General features: G+C 36.4%; 1 protein-coding gene across 1 annotated transcript in view; it reads left to right on the top strand.

The window, feature by feature from the left end:
- The window catches only part of PAN3 (poly(A) specific ribonuclease subunit PAN3), an 80,442-nt gene that overhangs the window by 45,336 nt on the left and 15,408 nt on the right, over positions 1-19,698 (top strand). Inside the window, exons 9-16 of the mRNA XM_069883147.1 lie at positions 5,899-6,146; positions 6,911-7,015; positions 7,644-7,701; positions 8,796-8,957; positions 9,108-9,224; positions 9,327-9,428; positions 17,839-18,004; positions 18,433-18,520. Of these exons, the coding sequence (XP_069739248.1) occupies positions 5,899-6,146; positions 6,911-7,015; positions 7,644-7,701; positions 8,796-8,957; positions 9,108-9,224; positions 9,327-9,428; positions 17,839-18,004; positions 18,433-18,520 (1,046 nt within the window). The remainder of the gene's footprint in view (positions 1-5,898; positions 6,147-6,910; positions 7,016-7,643; positions 7,702-8,795; positions 8,958-9,107; positions 9,225-9,326; positions 9,429-17,838; positions 18,005-18,432; positions 18,521-19,698) is intronic.

The following is a 19,698-nucleotide window of genomic DNA, read 5'->3' as shown; positions in this document are numbered from 1 at the left end:
TTCATAAGGAATAAGGAAATATAGTAGGAGTAATTTGTAAAAAATTCCATAGTTAATTCACCTGTAACAAAGTAGTTAAATGATGAAAACAGATTTACTTCTTGAGGGTGGAAAAAATCAAGTTCTTTCACATTACTAATTACTGAGATTTCCTTAAAGGTAGATGTAAATCAAAACCACTTTTGACATCTTGTATTTCGTAGGTAACTTCACAAAATTGATTGTCCCTGGAAAATTTTTGCTCTGCCTGTCTTATCAACAGTACTGCAGAAATACTGGAAAAAAAACCAACTGAAAGCTAGCAAACTTTAATAGATAACTTTTACCCACAATTGACCTACACATAAGGGCTTAGCATGGAAGAAAGTTACTCCTACTTTAATGTTTATTTACTTAGATAAGTGCTTTCTAACATAATCTCAACACAGAGTCCATCTTTATCTTTGTAGCCTTTAATACAATTTGAAAACAGTGAGATAAAATGTGACTTACACAAATAGCTGGAGAAAATTATCCTCTTGAACAGTTTTGGACAGATATCCCTCACCCTTTTTAAACCTTTCCTTAAGCTCCCCTGGATCATACCCTGTGCTTGCTCTTTCCATTCTCTTGTTAGCAAATATATCCTGTTTATTATTTGTACAGGAAATTCAGTGAGTTATTGACTATCCTCAAATAGTACTTCTGCTAACAAGCTTAACTTAGCCAGTGCTGTGTAATGGTTTCAGAGTACTAGTGCCATGCAGTACTAGTAACATGCAGCAAAGTATATGAAAGAAAGTTAATGAATGTCATCAAAGTGATAAGACATCATTGCCGTGTTAAACTTGAGACACAACAGATATTTGGCCCCCAGCAGAGAAAATCTTTGGCTTGGCTTTGTTTGCTTAAGTTATAGCTAAAGAGTGAGACCTTTGTTGTAGAAGAAATGGCATCAAATTGCTCTTGCTTCTGTATTTAGTCTAAGACAGGCTCTGAGCTTACGCAGAATGTTAGAGACCTCATTTCTGCTGCCAGTCCATATCTGCAGGTTATAGGAGCCAAGAGTGTAAAGGTGATGTTCTTGTCTAGTTGACACATCTGCATTCATGCCAGGCTACTAGAGTGTGGCTCTCGGAACTTGTGACCTCATCTGGAAATGAACCATCTTCAGCTGAGGTGGTTTGAGTGGCCCAGGGCACCAAGAACTTGTTCTGACCTCCCACATGATGCAGCCATTCTTCTTAGAAAATTCCAGTCGTTCTAGAACACTACAAGAGAGGAAGAAAGCAGAGGAGATTGTAACATTAGTTTTATCCCAAATAAAACTGAGGAAAAAAAACTTATGAAAGATGTTTAGGGAATTAAACAGATTTAATGAACTTGGAATTACACAGCTATAATACTAGTGACCTGATAGTGAGCTTATAAGAAAAAGACATATATAGTGAATTTATAGATGCTGCTTGAAAGAAGTTATTGAAAAAGTCTGGTTTTATTTACTTAATTTAGTTATTCCTCTAAATGTACCTTCTAGTCTAGGGTATAAAATATTATTATAGTGATAAAATGGTAAATGCGTAATTTTTGACCTCTGAATGTGTCTTAGAGGCATAAGTGTATCGTTGTAGCTGGAGTAAATTTGTAGGCAAAGGTAAGGAAGTATGTTAATAGAACATTTACTGGATTCCTGAAGTATTTACCTTGTAGGCCAGCTGAATTGTATGCACGTGAGCTTAATGTCATCCTGCTTCATTAAGTTTCAACTTCCATGTATCCAAAAACTGTAGACACCGAGTCCTTTGAGAGATCATGCTTGATGCCCTTTCTGTGATCCTTTTGTCTATATGAATTCACGGATTCAAAATACAACCTAGCTTTTAATTCAAATACATTGCATGCTACAAAGCTTTACTAAAAGTGTTAATCACATAAAATATCTTTGAGCACTGTCTGAAATGAATTTCAAAGTCAGTAACTTCCCTTTCCTCAGTCATGATGAAACTTCAGAATAAAAACAACGGAAGAAGCAAAAATATAACATTAAAGAGGGATATGTAAATATGACCTCATGCTCTACCTAAAATGAGAATAGCAGCATGAGCTCTGGGTATGTGTAGGCTGCCTGTTACAATCACTGAATGTTGTGAAAAGGCCTTCAAATCCCACAACCATTTCCATGTTGGTATGATACTATGAGAGCTGTGTACCATGACACTGTTTTATAGATGTAAATAATTGAAGTGGAAGAAGCCCTTTCCCCTTGCAGTTTACTCTTCACGATAGTGTTTGGCTGCTTTGTGAAGTGTATTAAGATTCCCTTAATTTTCCCTAGGCAAGAAAGAGCCACTGTTACTAGTAGATAGGTCTCAGAACAGTTTGGAGCACTCTATTTGATGTTTGTCTTAGTACTTATTGGTATTTTAGTATAGAGGAACACTAAACTGTCTTGTAGGAAAGCTTAAAAATGTCTGGGGTTTTCTTGTCAGGATCACTGGTACAATGTTTATATTTTTATGCAATATAAAAATAAATTGTAAAATTATAAATGGTAGATTTTTCTTAGACCTTTTAGTGAATAAGTGCACATATAAATAGTGCTATTTAAAACAGCGTGTCTGATTCTGTGAGGAGCGGTTCCATAGTCACCACATTATTACTATTGTATGTCCAGTACTGTGTTTTTCCTTGAATATGAATCAGCAGGAATATATGCTTACCTTTTAATATAGTCATTTTCCTTTATTTTCTTCTTTAAGTTGTTGTGGTTAAATATTAATATTAGTAGGGCTTTAACTGATTGAAATACTAATTAAGCTGGTGAGATCTACTTAAATTTGCACATCCAGTTAATTGCTTCTGTAAGTACTCAGCTATGTACCAGTTTCACTGTAATAATTCTTTCTTTTTTATGTGACATTCATTGCCTAACAATTAGTACTTATTTATTTAGATTGCAGAGTTTAGTGCAGGTGTCTTAGAATCTGTCACCTTGAAGGTTTGCTGCAGCACTAGCAGCCAGTTTATTGTACTGTATTGTTCTAGTAGTAGTCAAGCTTCTTTCATATCTTGAACTTACTATGTATATTGGCAAATAATATGCCTGTATGTGCTGCCCACCAGATGATTTTCATTGAACTCTCAATGTCCTTCTGAAATCAAGATTTATAATTGTAACCATTCTTTGGCAGGAATAAATTTTTAAAAAGTATATCTTACAGTGGAAATTATTTGCAATTGTAGCAGTAAGAACAGCTAATGATAGATCTGGGTTTTCTTTTTGTCTGAGAAAGTTCCAGTAGAAGGTCGCAGTATAATTTTAGCAAGGTTGCAAGATGTCACTTTCATTTCTGAGATAAGATTTACTGTATAGTTTGTCCTGTAAGAACAGTTTTTATTTTAAAGTAGAGAAGTCTTCAGTTAATTTTTCATTAGTATATGTGAAGGCTGCTGGGTTTTTTTTTGTTTGTTTGTTTTTTCCTGGTTCCTACAGTTGAATGTTTTATTTGGGGGGAAAAAAAAGTTTCTTGAAACCAGTTATTTCTATCTGTGTGGAGATTGTGCTTGCAAGCGCTTTAGTCAATAGTGTGTTTTGTTGGAATGGAGTGAAAAAGACATGTCAGTAACTGCACCTGGATGAAAAGAATCCCTTGAACATGGTAGATGCATTGTACAGCTGCTTCAGATTTATGGCCGCTTTAATTAGCTATACTTTAAATTTTAATGGTAATATATTTTTTCCTTTGAAATTGTTCTTTTCCCATGGTGGATTAAGAATTCCTTCACGTTTTAGCTTTTGTTAAAAATGTGATCATCTCTACAGTAGCTGTTGGAATGATTAAGTGTTAGTTGCTCACAGCAGCTTTTACCTTAACGGAAATGCACTTTTTATAGTGTAAACCAGTACTATTACAATGCATAATGTTTTACAATCATACGGTTGATCTGTAAACAGATTTTTAGGAGACTAAATGTTACCATTTGGAAGTAGTTTAAAAATAAAACATTCAATAGTGCCTATTATAATTCACCTTTTATTATGTTAACACACCAAGCAGCAAGTAATTATTCTACAGTATTGCTTATCTATAAAGTGTGTATACACACACGTACGTGTATTAATATAAAGAAAAGTTCCCATCCAGAAAAGTCTAGACTTTATATTTTTATAGTTTTCATATTCTTATAGTCTTATTCTTATATTTTGTCGAAAGAATAAATGACCAGAGAGACCAAACAAAAGAAAAAGGCATAAAGTTTTCTTATGATTTTTTTTGTTAGAACTGTTCACTTTTTAAGGACAAAAAAAGTAATTGTTCTGAATTAATATACATGGCTTTTGAGATGTCAAAACCATAAATGATTGGAGCTAAATGAAAGGTTACAAAAATTCTGTTAATATAATTAGGATACAGTAGCTTCAAAATAATTTTTCCCCCAACTACTGATTAAATTGTTACTACTAAAATTATGATTTGCTTTTGTGGCTTGTTAAAAAAAAAAAGAAAAAAGTAAATGTAGAAGGGATGCAACTACTGTAGAGACAAGACATTAGTGTAAAGACACTCCTGCATGTTACTAATGATGCATATTGAGAACTCTGCATACAATAACTCTTGATTGAAGTAACTAAACTAGCTTTTGTTAAGTAAAAATTGTATGCAAAAAGAAATTGCTCTTGACTTTATTACGCAGATACTTGCTTAAATTGCTTCCAGAGCTTATAAATAGAAATAATGTAAAGGAGTGTCTGAGTGCCAAGTAAATTAATTCTTAATTAGAAAAGAGTTTTCAGCTCTCCGTAGAGCATTAAATAGCAAAGTTGTGTGTCTTCTATCCTTTCAGAAGAAGAATTTAGTATGACTAATGTAATTCTGACTGTTAAAGAAGAGAAAGTATGTCTCAATCTGAACTGAGCAACAATAAGTTTCATAGATACTCTTTAGATTAATCTGAATACCTAAACATCTAGTCTTCTACTAGTAATACTGAGTTTTCTGAAGGGTAATTCTTCCTTGCCCTGGAAGGTTGTTTTGACATCTAAGCTTTTATAACTAAACTTATCTGTGAATTCTGTGGATGATGATTGTTGAAGTAACTGAACTGCTTTTTGGTAATTAAAATGTATGTGTGCAAGAAAAGTTGGCCTTATTTTTCCCCTCTGAGGTCCTTTGTTTAGAAGCTGAGCTTGTCGAGTTTCAGTTGAGTTGCGTGTCTAGTGTGGAGGGTAAACACCAGTCAGCAATATGATTTTAAGTACGTTTTAAACATTTCAGCATGAATGCCTAATGGACTTCGTATTCTGAGAACTTACCTATTTGCATAACAAATAGATCTTTTTGAGGACTATTTTTAATTTAATATAGCAAAATAGTCTCTTTCCTGAAATTATGAAAAGTAGCATATTGTGTTGCTTATTTTTGTGCTGGATTCACTGGAGATTTAACTCTAATACTCATTCATAGCTGTGGAATTAGTTCTAGCAAAAGGTACTACTGGGTGGAGCCAGTGACAGCTTAGCAGACTCCATTGACTGCTCACATAACTTACATAAACATTCACTTACCATATAGTCATTAATATTTGATCCTTTTAATAAACTCTCTTCTAGACGCAGCATTAATTTGATTCAACTCCCCCTTTGTATTACTTCTATGTCTTTCATTCCAGTTCTTCGTGTATAGATCAAAAGTTCCCAAGCCCTTTCTCTCTGAACTGAACGAAGATTTTTTGGGAAATACATCTGTTAGTTCTTGCTCTAAACGTTTTATTTTTTAACTCTTCATATTGATGTAGCAATCCTTAGGCATCTCACCTGGTAGTAGAGACTGTTTTTGTTTGGTTGTTTTTTTTTTTTAAATTGCTAGGGTGTCTTTTATGATGGATTTGATCAAGAATATCTTCTTGTATTTCTTTAAGGAATGTCACTGTCAGCAGGATCATCTCCTCTTCATTCCCCCAAAATAACTCCTCATACATCTCCTGCTCCTCGAAGAAGAAGTCATACTCCTAACCCAGCAAACTATATGGTGCCTACTAGTGCCTCTGCTTCTGTCACTAATGCTGTCTCTCAGCCTCCGTCTACTGGCCAGGTGATCCAGAAGGAAACAGTAGGTGGAACAACGTACTTCTACACAGATACAACTCCAGCACCTCTCACAGGAATGGTATGTTTCCTTTTGATACAGAAGTGCATGGAGTTTACAAATGCTAGATTGGTTGATACTACAGAGATTATCCTTAACGGTCTGAAATCCTTATCTTATATGAAGATTTGGCCTTTTACTTGTGTTTATTTTTCTCCAAAATCACTGAAATTTAAGGACCAGAGAATTTTTAATGTATTTTTTTGCCTCTGTGTAGCATTTTGGATTTTTATACAGCAAGAATCATAGAATAACCAGGTGGGAAGAGACCCACCGGATCATCGAGTCCAGCCATTCCTATCAAACACTAAACCATGCCCCTCAGCACCTCGTCCACCCGTGCCCCAAACACCTCCAGGGAAGGTGACTCGAGCACCACCCTGGGCAGCCTGTTCCAGTGCCCAGTGACCCTTTCTGTGAAAGCTTTTTCCTAATGTCCAGCCTAAACCTCCCCTGGCAGAGCTTGAGGCCGTTCCCTCTTGTCCTGTCAAACCATTTTATGTGTATCTTAGTGGATACATTCCAAATAAGAAAACATAAAAAACCTTTTTTTTTTTCTGGTAGGGTAAGTAATTCTTACATTTGTAGTGGAGGGGAAAAGACAGTTACAAAGGTGTTAAAATCATTTTATACATACATATACAAACCTCCTTGAAGTCATTTGTAGTGAATATCACATGAGGAAATAGTAATGTAGTAGTTCAAACGAAAAGGATGACAAAAATCTTTGGTTTTCCCCTATTTGTAAGGATTTTAAACTGCTTCTTAAAATGTTTTGTTTCCAGGTATTTCCGAACTACCACATTTACCATCCAGCTGCACCTCATGTTGCTTACATGCAGCCAAAAGCAAATGCACCTTCGTTCTTCATGGCAGATGAGCTCAGACAGGTACTGAGAACTTAAAAGGAAAATTACATATATTGGCAAAAACTAGAGAATTGCTAATAGTAGAAAAGAAGTAGCCAGTCAAAATCTGTGCAGTCTATTTTTCCTGTGGAGAATTTAAAACATCGACTCCTGTAATGGATTGAGTGCAAGAGGGGGATGTGGGTGGGCTATAGCATATGTGACTGCTGTATAATCTCCATACCAGGATTTGCTGTTCAGATGTGTATTGTTTTGGTGCGAGTTCATTAATGTAGTATTCCTTTAAGCTGTTACCCTGTCCAGTTGTGAAGTTTTTCACTGAAATGAAAGTATGTGTAGGTGTTGGTTAAGGAGCCCTTCTCTGAGGATGGGCTCTGACTGTTACTTATTTCATCTTCACTGCAGTAGTGTGCCTCTGTCAATGCTAACTCTAGTTGATGTGTCTTCTGCAGCTCCTTCCTTCAAGAATTTATGTTTTGTCATTAACGTTTTCAAGCTAGTGGTCTTCTCCCTGCTCCTGCCTAGACACTTGTATCAACTCCCTATTTTAGTACAAGTAGCAGGTACTTCAAAGACAGTGTACTGTTAACTTATCAAACGTGACAAGCTGAATTATAATGTTCAAAACTTGCCTTAATTTGTTCTTCAGGAACTGATCAACAGACACTTGATAACTATGGCCCAGATTGATCAGGCTGATGTTCCTGGTAAGTGTTCCTTATAAACCAGGCTGTGATCATATTGGTTTGCAACCATGTGTATTCAAGAATATTAACAACATTTTGGAAAAAAAAAAAAACAAACCTGTTTTTAATTTTTCATGGAGCCTTAATTATCAGCCTGGGCTGTGGATAGCCAGACAAAAATATTTCAGAAATACGAAATTTGTTTCTTGCTTCTGTTCTTTCTTTAATTTTCTTCTGTTTTGAAACTCCTAATGGCTGAGAATAAAGTTGCTGTGAAAGGAAAAATAGTCCTGGCAGTAAAACCTCCTGTAAAACGGTGTTATGTGACTTTGTATGTATTAGCTGTTTCTTTAAAGAATGCCTATATTTTCAAAGGCTATATGTAAGATAGCTAATTAGTTTGCTTTAAGATTAATTGGCTGGTATATCAGAGAAGGGTTTTTACTGGCTGTCAGGCCAGAGAAGCATATACTATTCATTGTAATTTGGCTTTTGGAAAACTTAGATCTTACTGTGTTCAACTTGATTTAAACAGATTGCCTTTTTTGGTTGCTGTATCCTTACTTCTCAAATGTGTGTTTAATATGGTAATGATGTAGTAAACAATGCAGTTTAATTTACTAATCCAGATTAAAAATTGCCCTTGCGGTCATATTCATCTGATTTATAAACCTTTAGCACTCCTCTCTCTCCGTTTTCTAAATCACTTTGTTGCAATACCCAAGATTGAGATTTTCTTGTGATAAAAACAGGGTTCTTAGGGGTATGAAGTGTATATGGAAATTTATGAATCTGTGCAGGATTAAACCACCAAAGAAATGTCATTTAGAAGGGTGAATTTTTAAGACAAATGAGAAGATGGCAGATAGAACTGTATTCTGTTAATAGTTGGTGTAACTTTTCCTGAAGACCGTTATTTTATCTGTGAAATCTATTCCAGCAAGCTACTATTGATATTAAAGCAAAAATAATGAATTTTAATTTTACCTGCACCTAAAAGATGGTGCAAAAAATTTGCGTATTAATGACAGTAGTTTTAATCTTCTTTGCTACTGTGATAACTTTCTTAAAGTCAACTGACACCTAATACTTTTCTGTGTATAACCTCATTTTAGCAGTTCCTGCAGAAGTGGACAGCTACCACAGTCTCTTTCCTTTGGAACCACTGCCACCGCCCAATCGGATACAGAAAACAAGCAACTTTGGGTACATTACATCATGCTATAAAGCTGTAAATAGTAAAGATGACCTGCCATATTGCCTTCGGAGGATACATGGTGAGAAAAATTGAGTTGTCTCAATAGCTAAACATGCTAATCATTTTTTAATGTCTGGTTGTTTTTTTAGTAGTTCCAGAAGAAATGTTCAAGTAAAAAATTTGCCCCCAGAACATTACAATTTAAACTATAGTTTTTGTTCTTTTCTAGGTTTTCGTCTTATTAACACAAAGTGCATGGTGTTGGTTGACATGTGGAAGAAAATACAGCACTCAAATATAGTAACCTTGCGCGAAGTGTTTACCACTAAAGCATTTGGAGAACATTGTAAGGATTTTTTTTGGGTTTTTTTTTCCCCTCAACTGATGTGTTGAGACCTTTTTCTAAATATGTTTGAGTTAGTAATTGTCACATGTTTCTGTTTTTAAGCTCTTGTGTTTGCATATGATTTTCATGCTGGAGGAGAGACCATGATGAGCAGACACTTCAATGACCCTAGCGCTGATGCTTATTTCACAAAACGAAAATGGGGTAAGGAAAATACATTATCATACAATGCTTATGTAAACTATTTCTAATATTTAAGCAGTAAGTAGCTGGTCAGAAGTAGTCTCAAATTCATTTTTTAGCTAATCGTTTGTCATATCATAAGGTGATTGGAATCAGACATCTCTTAACTTCCTGTTTGTAAAATTTCTGAACCTAGGTTTTGTTTTTTTAAATAGCAGAAAAGTATAACTAGAGCTGAAAGCTAAGGTAAAAGTCTAACAATGAACTATTTACTTGTCTGGTCACATTTGACCTGTGGCTAATTTAAAAAATTGATATGAGTTTCAGGGAATCACAGTTCTTTTACAGAAGTAAGTTTAGGGTTGAGGGCCATGAACTCTGGAGTCCTAATTGCAGATCTGTCACTGAGTGACACCTGACACTTATTGGGGATGTATCCAGAATCATAAAAGATGTGCTGGGTTAGTTTGATGCTTGCTGTTCATGTGCCCTCCACTTATGAGGAAAAAACCCAAACCTATAAAGTATTATGAGGACTAATTAGACACGTTTTGAAACATGAAGTACTGGTTAAGACAAGAAACAGATTGAAACATCCCTGTAACAATACATTTTTTTCAGGCACAAACTTCACGTCACAGGTCGCATTTTTTTCAGATTTATGCTATGGCTACAAAGGAGTCACTAATGTTACATCTACATTCATAAATAAAATCTGTTAGAGCATGGTCTGTGGCTCCATAATTTGCCCAGCAGAGCTCATATCCATATGACTAAAGTGTCTTTTCCTCTAAAATGCTATGCTGTCAGTCGTACTACCTATTAGAACCCATTCCTGACCCATGCAGTCCTACAAACTGCTGTCTGGAACACAGCAGGCCAAATTTATTAGTAGATCCCAGTGTAATGCTGAGAAAGAGAAATGGTCACAGTGGAATAGAATCACAGCAAGGCTTAGGGCAGGAAGGTGCCCTTGGAGCTCTTGGCTCAATTTCCTGTTTGATGCAAGACCAACCATGAAATTAGATCCAGCAGCAGGAATGACCTAGGACTTTGACCCTGGCTTTGTTTATTTTATTTAGAGTACATGTTTCCAAAAAGTCTTTAGGCTGCCACTGTATAAAGAGAAGCAGACATGAAGGCTTCTTTCTTGTGCCTTTTGAAATTATTAGAGCCTTTAGCTGTGAATTCAGTGTGTTTCAAAGGTTGGCACGGAAAACTTTATTTGGATGGTAGATCAGTGTTTTGGGAGTGTGGGAATATATTAAAAGTTCTATAGATCCCTTATATACTGAATAATTTCCACTGGCTTTGCAGTGAGCTGACAGGTATAAGTGAGGTTGGAACTTGAGTTCCACCATTGGTTTTGGTAGCAATATCTCAGACAGGGAAAACCCTAGTTTGACTTGTCATATCCTGTGGCAAGTCACAGAATGCAATCACAAATTCGGTGTGCCTGATATGAAACTAATTTGGTAGGATAAGCCTTGGAAGACCTTCTGCCAGGTTAATGACTGTTACATATAGGACTTGACTTTTGAGTCTCTCGCAGCTATAGTTTTCAATTTCCATGTAAATCAATCCTTGATACGTTTTTATACCTCTCTAGAGTATTACAGAAGAATTATGTCTGTTGTAGGTAAAATAATAAAAGTTGCAATAAAATTCTTGGGGACAGTCTTTTGTCACACTGGAAAAGAATTAGATTTTGCTCCTATAAAAGGCATTAATGTCTCATAGTTCTTTAAAGGAAGACCCACTAGGTGGGATCTTGGGTTTTCAGTGAAGTCCATCAGACTCTCTAAAAGAAACAAATGGCCATGCAATGAAAGAGAAAGTCCTCAGGAAGGTTAATAACTAGTTAGAAGATAAATAGGGTAGGAGTAATCAGTTGGTTTTCACAGTGAAGAGAGGTCAGTTATGAGGCCTCACAAGAATATGTGCTGGGAAGTGTATTTCTTAACACATTCACTTGTTAGGCCTGAAGATAAATAATGGTCTGTCAGTTTGCCAATGTTACTTAGTTATTTGGATCGTTTAAAAAAGGCCAGTTGTGGTAGGTTGCAGAAGGATCTTACAAGGCTGAGACTCTTGGCAATAACCGGGCAAATGATGTAATGTAAGCAGATGTCATGGAGGGAAAACATAACGAACTTTAAATATGAAATGATGGCCCCAACTGGGGATGTTACCACTCAATAACAGAGCTGGGCCCGTAGTTAAGTAGATTAGGGAAAATACTGTCCTCTTGATGAACAGCAGTAAATATAAAATGGATTGTTACTGGTTTTTAGGAAAAGACTAAAAAGTCAAATGGAAGACATTGTATTTCAAGGTGTGGGTGCGTGATAGATTCATATGTAGTTGTGGTCTTTCTTATATATTTTGAAGTGTATAGAAGAACAACAAAAGTTGAAGACATGATAGTGATGATCAAGGACATGGGAAACATCTTCTATATGAAGAACAGCAAAGTGGAATAGTGTTTTTCATGTTCTTAAAGGTGGACAGGAATATGGTGAGGTTAAAAATGGGGTCTGAAAAATCATCAGGCATAAAGAAAAACTGAATAAGTGATGTTAGTGTCTTCTAACTTGCAACTAGAGACTGACAAATGAAACTAGTCCGGTAGAAAATTCAAAACCTGTGTAAAGATAATTAAGCCATGGAACTTTGTCACAGATGATTTTGAATGTTTGCCTGGTTTCTAAGGGGAAGTTGGCTTACAGAGGAGAAGTACTTGAGGACCATCAACTGCAAAGGCTTTATCTCTAGCTCAGGAGTTCTCTGAGGTGCAGATCAGTGGAGACTGGTAGAATGTTCTATTTGTTTATGTTCATATGCTCAGGAATCTAGTGCAATCTGCTGTTCTGATTTTAATGTATGTGTCTGAAACAGACTAGTGGGCTACCTAAACTGTTCTTGACCTACTACAACTTCCTTATACAGGCAAGGAAGGTCTTTGAAACTGGAAATAAGACATCCATTTCTGTTCAGCCAAACTAAGGTATTATTTAATTAAAAGGAGCTGTTGTGGCAGAACTTACAGGTACACGTAAGGAAGATAGCTCTCTCCTGTCTGTGGCACTTCTCATTACCTGCTCTTCCAGTCTTTTTATTAGATAAATTAGAAAAACGGTCACCTGAAATTCATGAATTTTGCCAAATCTTTCTGCACATCTTTGCTTTGGTTTTCATTTGGTAACTGCTGCCTTCTAGTCAGGTCCTCAGTAGAAGGAGCAATTTAAAAGAGAAAAATAAGATTGCATACCTATAACTTGATTTCTCAGAATTGCCTGCCTTCATGGATCCTTTCTCCATCCCCTCACAGAGTTTCTTGGCCGTCTGCCTGCCTAGAGGAGACTCCCAAGAGAAGCAGGGGAATGGATGGAAGTTGGGTACTCTGCAGCATGAGGCCCAGATTAGTACAGTTGCTTTTAATGGTTTTAGGAGGCACAACACTGTGAACCTGATCAGTGAACTCAGAGAATTTGATTTCAGGTATGCAACCTTATTTATGTTGAACACTCCAATTGGCAACTGGCAGTTGAAAGATGAGGGTTATGGTTTACATAGCTGTCTTGCATGTCACTGGTGTCAGTGTGGTCAGTCTTGGGTTTGTTTTTTTTTTCCATGTTATTAACAGACTCTGTTACAGAACTGCTTTCAAAGAGATTTGGTGTGTGTGGGGAAATAACAGCAAGTTATGTTTATTTTTATATTGTAAACTAATGTCTTGTTCTTCTGAATTCTACAGAATTTATTGCTTGTGCTCTTTATGCAATGAAATTTCTTTTTTCTTCAGATGGTAAAGTGTGATAATCTGATGTTCTGTCATATTTTACTGAATTTTTACAAGTTTATACATTAAGTATAAGTTAATTATTGCTCAGACTACATTGATTTGAAGAGTTTCCTTTTGTTTGATTCTCACTCCTCGTATTTCCTCATTACATTTTTTTCTGTCAGGAGTGTGTAAATGTTAAATCTCTTGTTCTGGAACTTCTTGGTTTTCTTTCACCATTCTGATACTTCTCCACTTCAGATTACAGTGCATGTTAGTGCATTTTTCTCTGCAGAAATTATATTCTTTTAAATTAGCAAGTTGACCTAGAAGTACTGAAATGTTCTTACAATCCAATAATTGATAAATCATATTCTGGGTATACGTATTTAAAACCCATTTCCTAGAAAATCCAGGCAAATTAACAGTGACTATCCATTGCTGCCAGTAAGGCTTTTCCTTTGTCCTGATGATTTTTTTGTGGTTAGCAGAGATAGTATGCCTTTGGTATGTCCCTTGATCCCTTTATGAAAAATGCTCTGACTAATTAAACATGGATGTATATGCTGTTAATAGTACTTTTCAGCACCACAAATTCTGCATTTTGGCAAACAAATACTTTCCAATGAAGGTAGACGAGTTTCCTGGAGCATGTTTTCATTTGGACACAGTAGTAGTAGGACATAGTGCGCAAAAAATTGACTTCACAGCTGACTTTACAGTTTTTGCATCCCCAGACGCTGAATGCTTTTGCATAAGCTACCTCTTCCATTGAAAAAGAAATAAGCTGTGTATGTTAGACTGATGAGGAGAGAGACTATATAAACATGAGCCGGCAATGTGCGCTCACAGCCTAGAAGGCCAACTGTATGCTGGGCTGCATCAAAAGAAGCGTGGCCAGCAGGTTGAAGGAAGTGATTCTGCCCCTCTATTCCTCTCTTGTGAGGCCTCACCTGCAGTACTGTGTCCTGTTCTGGAATTCTCAACGTAAGAAGGATATGGAGCTGTTGGAACGGGTCCAGAGGAGGGCTACAAAGATTATCTGAGGGCTGGAGCACCTTCCATATGAGGGCATGCTGAAAGTGTTTGGTTTGTTCAGCCTGGAGAAGAGAAAGCTCCAAGGAGATCTTATAGCAACCTTCCAGTACCTGAAAGGAGCCTGCAAGAAAGCTGTGGAGGGACTATTCATAAAGGCTTGTGGTGATAGGACTAGGAGGAATGAATGGGTATAAACTGGAGAAGGGCAGATTTAGGCTTGATAAAAGGAAGAATTTCTTCACCATGAGAGTGGTGAGACATCAGAACAGGTTGCCAAGGGAAGCCCCATCCCTGGAGGTGTTTAAGGCCAAGTTGGTTGGGGCCTTGGATAACCTGATCTCGTGGGATGTCCCTGCCCAAGGTCCCTTCCAACCCTAACTATTCTATGATTCTATGCTGAGTGCAAAATATGTGACTGATAATTATCCTAAAATATCTTTGCCAAAAACTGCAGCTTTTTGAAAGTAAATCCAAGTTTTCAGTGTCTTCAGATCTTGTACAAGATGCAGTGCTGCAATAGCAGTTTAGAACCTTTGTGCATTGAAAACTGAGAAACATAAACCTCAAGCCTAAGTTTCCTTGGAGGAGCGGGAGAATTAAGGCTACTGCCTTTAGTTTAGTTTCAGTACTTTAACTCAGGAACACTATGCAAATGCTGAACAATTCACAGTTCTCAATGTAAAAGCCTGATTTTCAGGACTGAGGGGTCCAAATTAGTGAGCAGATAAATTTTTCATTGGGCTTATGTTTGGGTTTTTTTTTTTTCATAACTGATGAGAATTGCTCTTTTTTAGCATGCTTTCTTACAGCGTTCCTGATGATATAAAACAGGTATTACTGCTGGTGATCCCAGCTCTTCCTTCCCTCTCCAGGACCATACTTGGCTTTTTCCTTTTACTGGGGAACTGAATTTCGTTTAAGTGCTTCTTAAAGAGAAAGTATGCAGATATTCTCCCTGCCCCCCACCCCCGTGCAGAGGGGAAATTTCTTACTCTGTGGAGAACATCATAGCACAGAACTTAAAAACGAATAAATAAATAATGCTGACAATGGCTTTATTTTAACACAGAAAGGAAAATTAATGGATAACCTGTGTTTTTGCAATGGAAGTTCTTTAATTTTTAATCTTCTCCATTAATATGTGTTCTGCATCTTGGAGAAATGAAAGTAGTGGGAGCAGTGGTGAATCGGCCCTGCAGTAGGTAGGAAGGACATAATCTGGTATTTTGCATATTGTGGCTGTGTGTTCAGCCTCTGGTGGGAAGTCTTTTTCAAATCAACCATGAAACCTCTAAAATACCAGTTCGAGGACTGAAGTAATTCTCAATTGTTATAATGTTTTCTTATATTTTTGTGATGTTTTCCACGGTGTTCATCACTCTTCGGGAAGCTCTCAAATGTGTGTTTGCCTGAAGAGTGAACTTTTGAGTCTTGTCTGCTTGGGTGCTTGCTCAGTTGCCATATGTGGCAGGCCTGATGGGCCTTCATGGGACATACTTCGTATTCAATATTGCAGCAATCTGAACTTCTTTTAATCTTACTTTATTTGAACAGGCAGGCATGTAAGAATGTTTCAAAAATGTTTCTTCCAGTGTTTTAGCTTGTACATTTAGTATATGTAAATATGGAGTGCAGCTAACCAGTCTGAAAGCAGCAAACTAGATTTGAGTGTATCCTCATGTGAGTCTTTCTTGTAGTAAAGTAATGGTACTTGATTAAGGTTTTCTGGTAGAGGGGGATAACCTGTGTGGACGAGTGACCAATGGCGAGTACTGTTGTTTTCAAGTTTCCTGCAGAAAAATAGCCTGCAAGTTCTGGATTTTCTCTCTATTTGGAATATCATACCATTTCTGTTCTGGGCATATTTACGTCATACAGGTGTAACTGTCTTACAGTGTCCTTACGCATTCCAGTTAAATGTATCACATGTGTTGCTGTTTACCAATATAAAGTGTATTCTATAGCAAGTGGTAACTAGAGTCTCAACTAATAAAGGAGGTGATATCAGTTATTTTATATCATCATAATTTTTGTTGTACTGAAGAAGAGAGTCATGAGGGGAAAAAGTTTGCTATGTGAGACTTCTGGTGTGCTGGTTTGTGGGAAGTGATTTGCGTAATAATATATCAAGAGGCCAGAAAAAACAAAGAGCAGCTCATATATATTCAGCCTTCAATAGACATGCCAGGCTTATTGCTATTTAAAGGAGTCAGTGTATTGATCTTTATAATCTAAACCAATCATATTAGAATCATAGAATCATAGAATCACCAGGTTGGAAGAGACCCACCGGATCATTGAGTCCAACCATTCCTATCAAACACTAAACCAAAGCACCTTAAACCGGAAGAATGAAGTGAAGTTTAGAAACAAAAGTTCAGAAGTGAAAGCTAGAAACTTCTGCAAAGTTAAATTTCTAAGTAAAAATTTCAGTAATGTTTCATTTTTTAACTTTGACATATGTGTGTTTGTGTGTACACATGCAAGCATGCACACTCAACCATGTTTTGAGCAAGTGCGCAGATGTTGATATGCTTCTGTAGAGAGAGGGGAAAAAAAAGACTCAGCCAGGTAAAAAAAAAAAGCCAAGAAACAAATGTTTAGAGAAAGAGTCCAGTTATTTTGCAACTGAATAGAATGCTTACATGACTTTACTGAATACTGATGATTTTGTTAGTTTCAAAAATAGTAAAATTGGTACTGAAGCAACCTCATGAAATGCTTATTTTTCTAAAACTGAGATGCGGTGTTTTGAGTGTAGTTTCTTCTCTCAATTCAACTTTATGCCGTGCAAACAGCTTTGTATTACATGCATCTTACTGAAAAATAACATCATCTAGATCTTTGTTTTTTCATCTCAGGCTCAGTATTACTCAGAGTTTGCAATGTAGATTTTGGATGTGTTTTTGCAAAGAATTAGTTTTACTTTGGAAAGCAGGACTACACATCCATTAAGAAGCAGAGCGATGCATGGCTTTTGTATGGCCCATTGGACAGAGCTCATGCAATGATGACTTGCCTGGAAGCAGGATCACAGCAAAACACACATGAAGTTATGTTCAGTGATGTTTAGCCACCAAATCTTCCAGTCTGATTTGCCCATGTAATTTGAAACTAGCTTGTTACTTTTTCTTTAGTCTTATCAGATGACAGAGAATGTTTAATTTGTAAGCCTTCCTACAATAAGGAGGTAAAATGGCATCTGTTGTAGCGATTGTGGTACATGCTCATTGCTCAGAATACTGGCATTTTTATTTCTGAAGTACTTGCATATTTTGATTCATCACCCACTTTCAGCAATTTCTAACCAGTGCTCTTGTAGTGATTATTAATTCTAAACTTTTAAAGTCAGCATACTTTTCCTGAAAGTGAGAGTGAAAATAATTCCCATTGAATTATCAGCATTTTAAAAATGTGGTGTCCTTCCAAAAAATGCCAACCCAAACAAAAAAAACCCACCCCAACCATTAAAGCACAATAGTTAAGTCTGTCAAGGACTGTTAAGAGTTGAATGAAGTGTGTATGTGAATTAATTGTGTAATTCAAAATGTACTAACTTTAATTTTAAGTAGTAGCTTTTTGTTGATGCTTAAAATGTTTTACTTCTAGGTCAGCATGATGGACCTCTACCACGGCAGCATGCTGGATTGCTTCCAGAGTCTTTGATATGGGCTTATATTGTGCAGCTCAGCTCTGCATTACGGACCATTCATACAGCAGGACTGGCGTGCCGAGTTATGGATCCAACAAAGATTCTAGTAACAGGCAAAACAAGGTAACAAAAGCATTCATTCTCAATGTGTTACTGTGATCTTTATTAATGTTAGCTGCTGACCACCGTGCACCTGTTACAGAAATAGCACAACTCCAACTAGAAAGTTCTGTTACTTTCAAATGGCATGAGACAATGTGCTAAAGTATGTAAATTATTTTTAAAGTTCTTTTTAAACATTTTTTGAGAAATTATCCTCTAAGGGCTCTTTGGATCATGATTGACAATTTAGAGGTCTGTTAATTTATTTGTAAACTGAAGACTCTTGGCTTTTTATCAAATAGTAACATCTGTATTTTCTGCTTAATTATAGTTTGCTGGGTACTGATTACTTTTTTGTCATATCAAAGCATTCAGTGAATGCTACAGGGAAAAATCCAGTAACCAACATAATTTAATGACCCTTTCCTTTCATCTCCTTGTTTCTAAAGGTTACGAGTTAATTGTGTTGGAATCTTTGACGTTTTAACATTCGATAACAGTCAAAATAATCCACTGGCATTAATGGCTCAGTTTCAGGTAAGACAACAGTGCCGTATTTAAGGCTGTTGACTTCGTACAGGGAGTACTGAAAACCAATGTGACTCCTCTTGGAAGACAAGTATTTTAATTAAACTGTAGTCCAGTGTATCTATCACTGAATAACTACTTTTTCATTCCTGATTTGATGTTAGTTCTGCCATGTGTTAGTCAAATTTCTTGTGATTTAGAAATGTAAACATTCATTTTATAATCATCTGCTTGTGAAATTTCAAACCTGCCAAGTAGGTTGAGCTGCTAACAAATGTAAATCAGAAATGGCTGGAAATACACATTTCTAAAGGAAAGAGACGAAAAGCTTTACATAGAATATTAGAAGAAATAAATGATGGGTCAGTAACAGTTTTTGTTCTGCATTCTCTTTTGTTATTTTAGCAAAAATAAGTGTTGAATAGCTGTTCACAGAGGACTAAGAGCTCTTTTAAGTAACTGCACTTAGGCCTTTGCCTCACTCCTAAAAGATTCTAGTGTATGTTTATTTTAGTTTTTTTTTTCCTGTGCTCTCCTTATATATAAGCTCTCTTGTGCTTTTTTTTTTTCCCTGTGCTCTCGTGACGTTCTCTGAAATGTGGAATCTGCATAATTCCCGAATTAAGAAGAATTGCTTTAGACTTAACAAAAACCGTTCCACAGTCATCTGGAGCGTCACTGTGTACAGGAGTGCCTCTTTCCCTAACTTCCCCGCAGGGTGAAGTACATTGCTTCAGCAGTCATCACATACCCTGTGTGTACTGGGAGTGAAAGCCTAGGGAGTTGCATTTAATTTATTTTCATTAATTGAGCTTATTCGCTTTGAGAAAATTGCTTATTCAAAGTCTTCCAGTAATAAATGAGATGTTTGAACTGTGGCCAGGCAGAAACTACCTTATTGGAGACTATATCCTAGAACATAACAATCTTTTCAAGTAGTACATCAAAGGATTCCCTCCCAGCTTACATATTAACGGACTTTTGGTAATAACTTGTGGAAAACAACTGACAGGAGATAGGAATGCATGAAAGTGTGGGATTCCATGCCTAAAAACGTAATGAGATTTTTTTTTTTGTCAATCTAAATACCTCAAATTTATTTTAATTGCAGCTGGGAAAGAGGTTTTTCTGAGATATTATGTCATTCAAGTAATTTTGAAGCAAAACATTTAGTGTACTTAGAAGTA

Source organism: Phaenicophaeus curvirostris, chromosome 1 (genome assembly GCF_032191515.1).
Source record: "Phaenicophaeus curvirostris isolate KB17595 chromosome 1, BPBGC_Pcur_1.0, whole genome shotgun sequence".
In the NCBI taxonomy this organism is placed as follows: Eukaryota; Metazoa; Chordata; class Aves; order Cuculiformes; family Cuculidae; genus Phaenicophaeus; species Phaenicophaeus curvirostris.
This window is presented reverse-complemented; position numbering and strand designations above follow the sequence as displayed.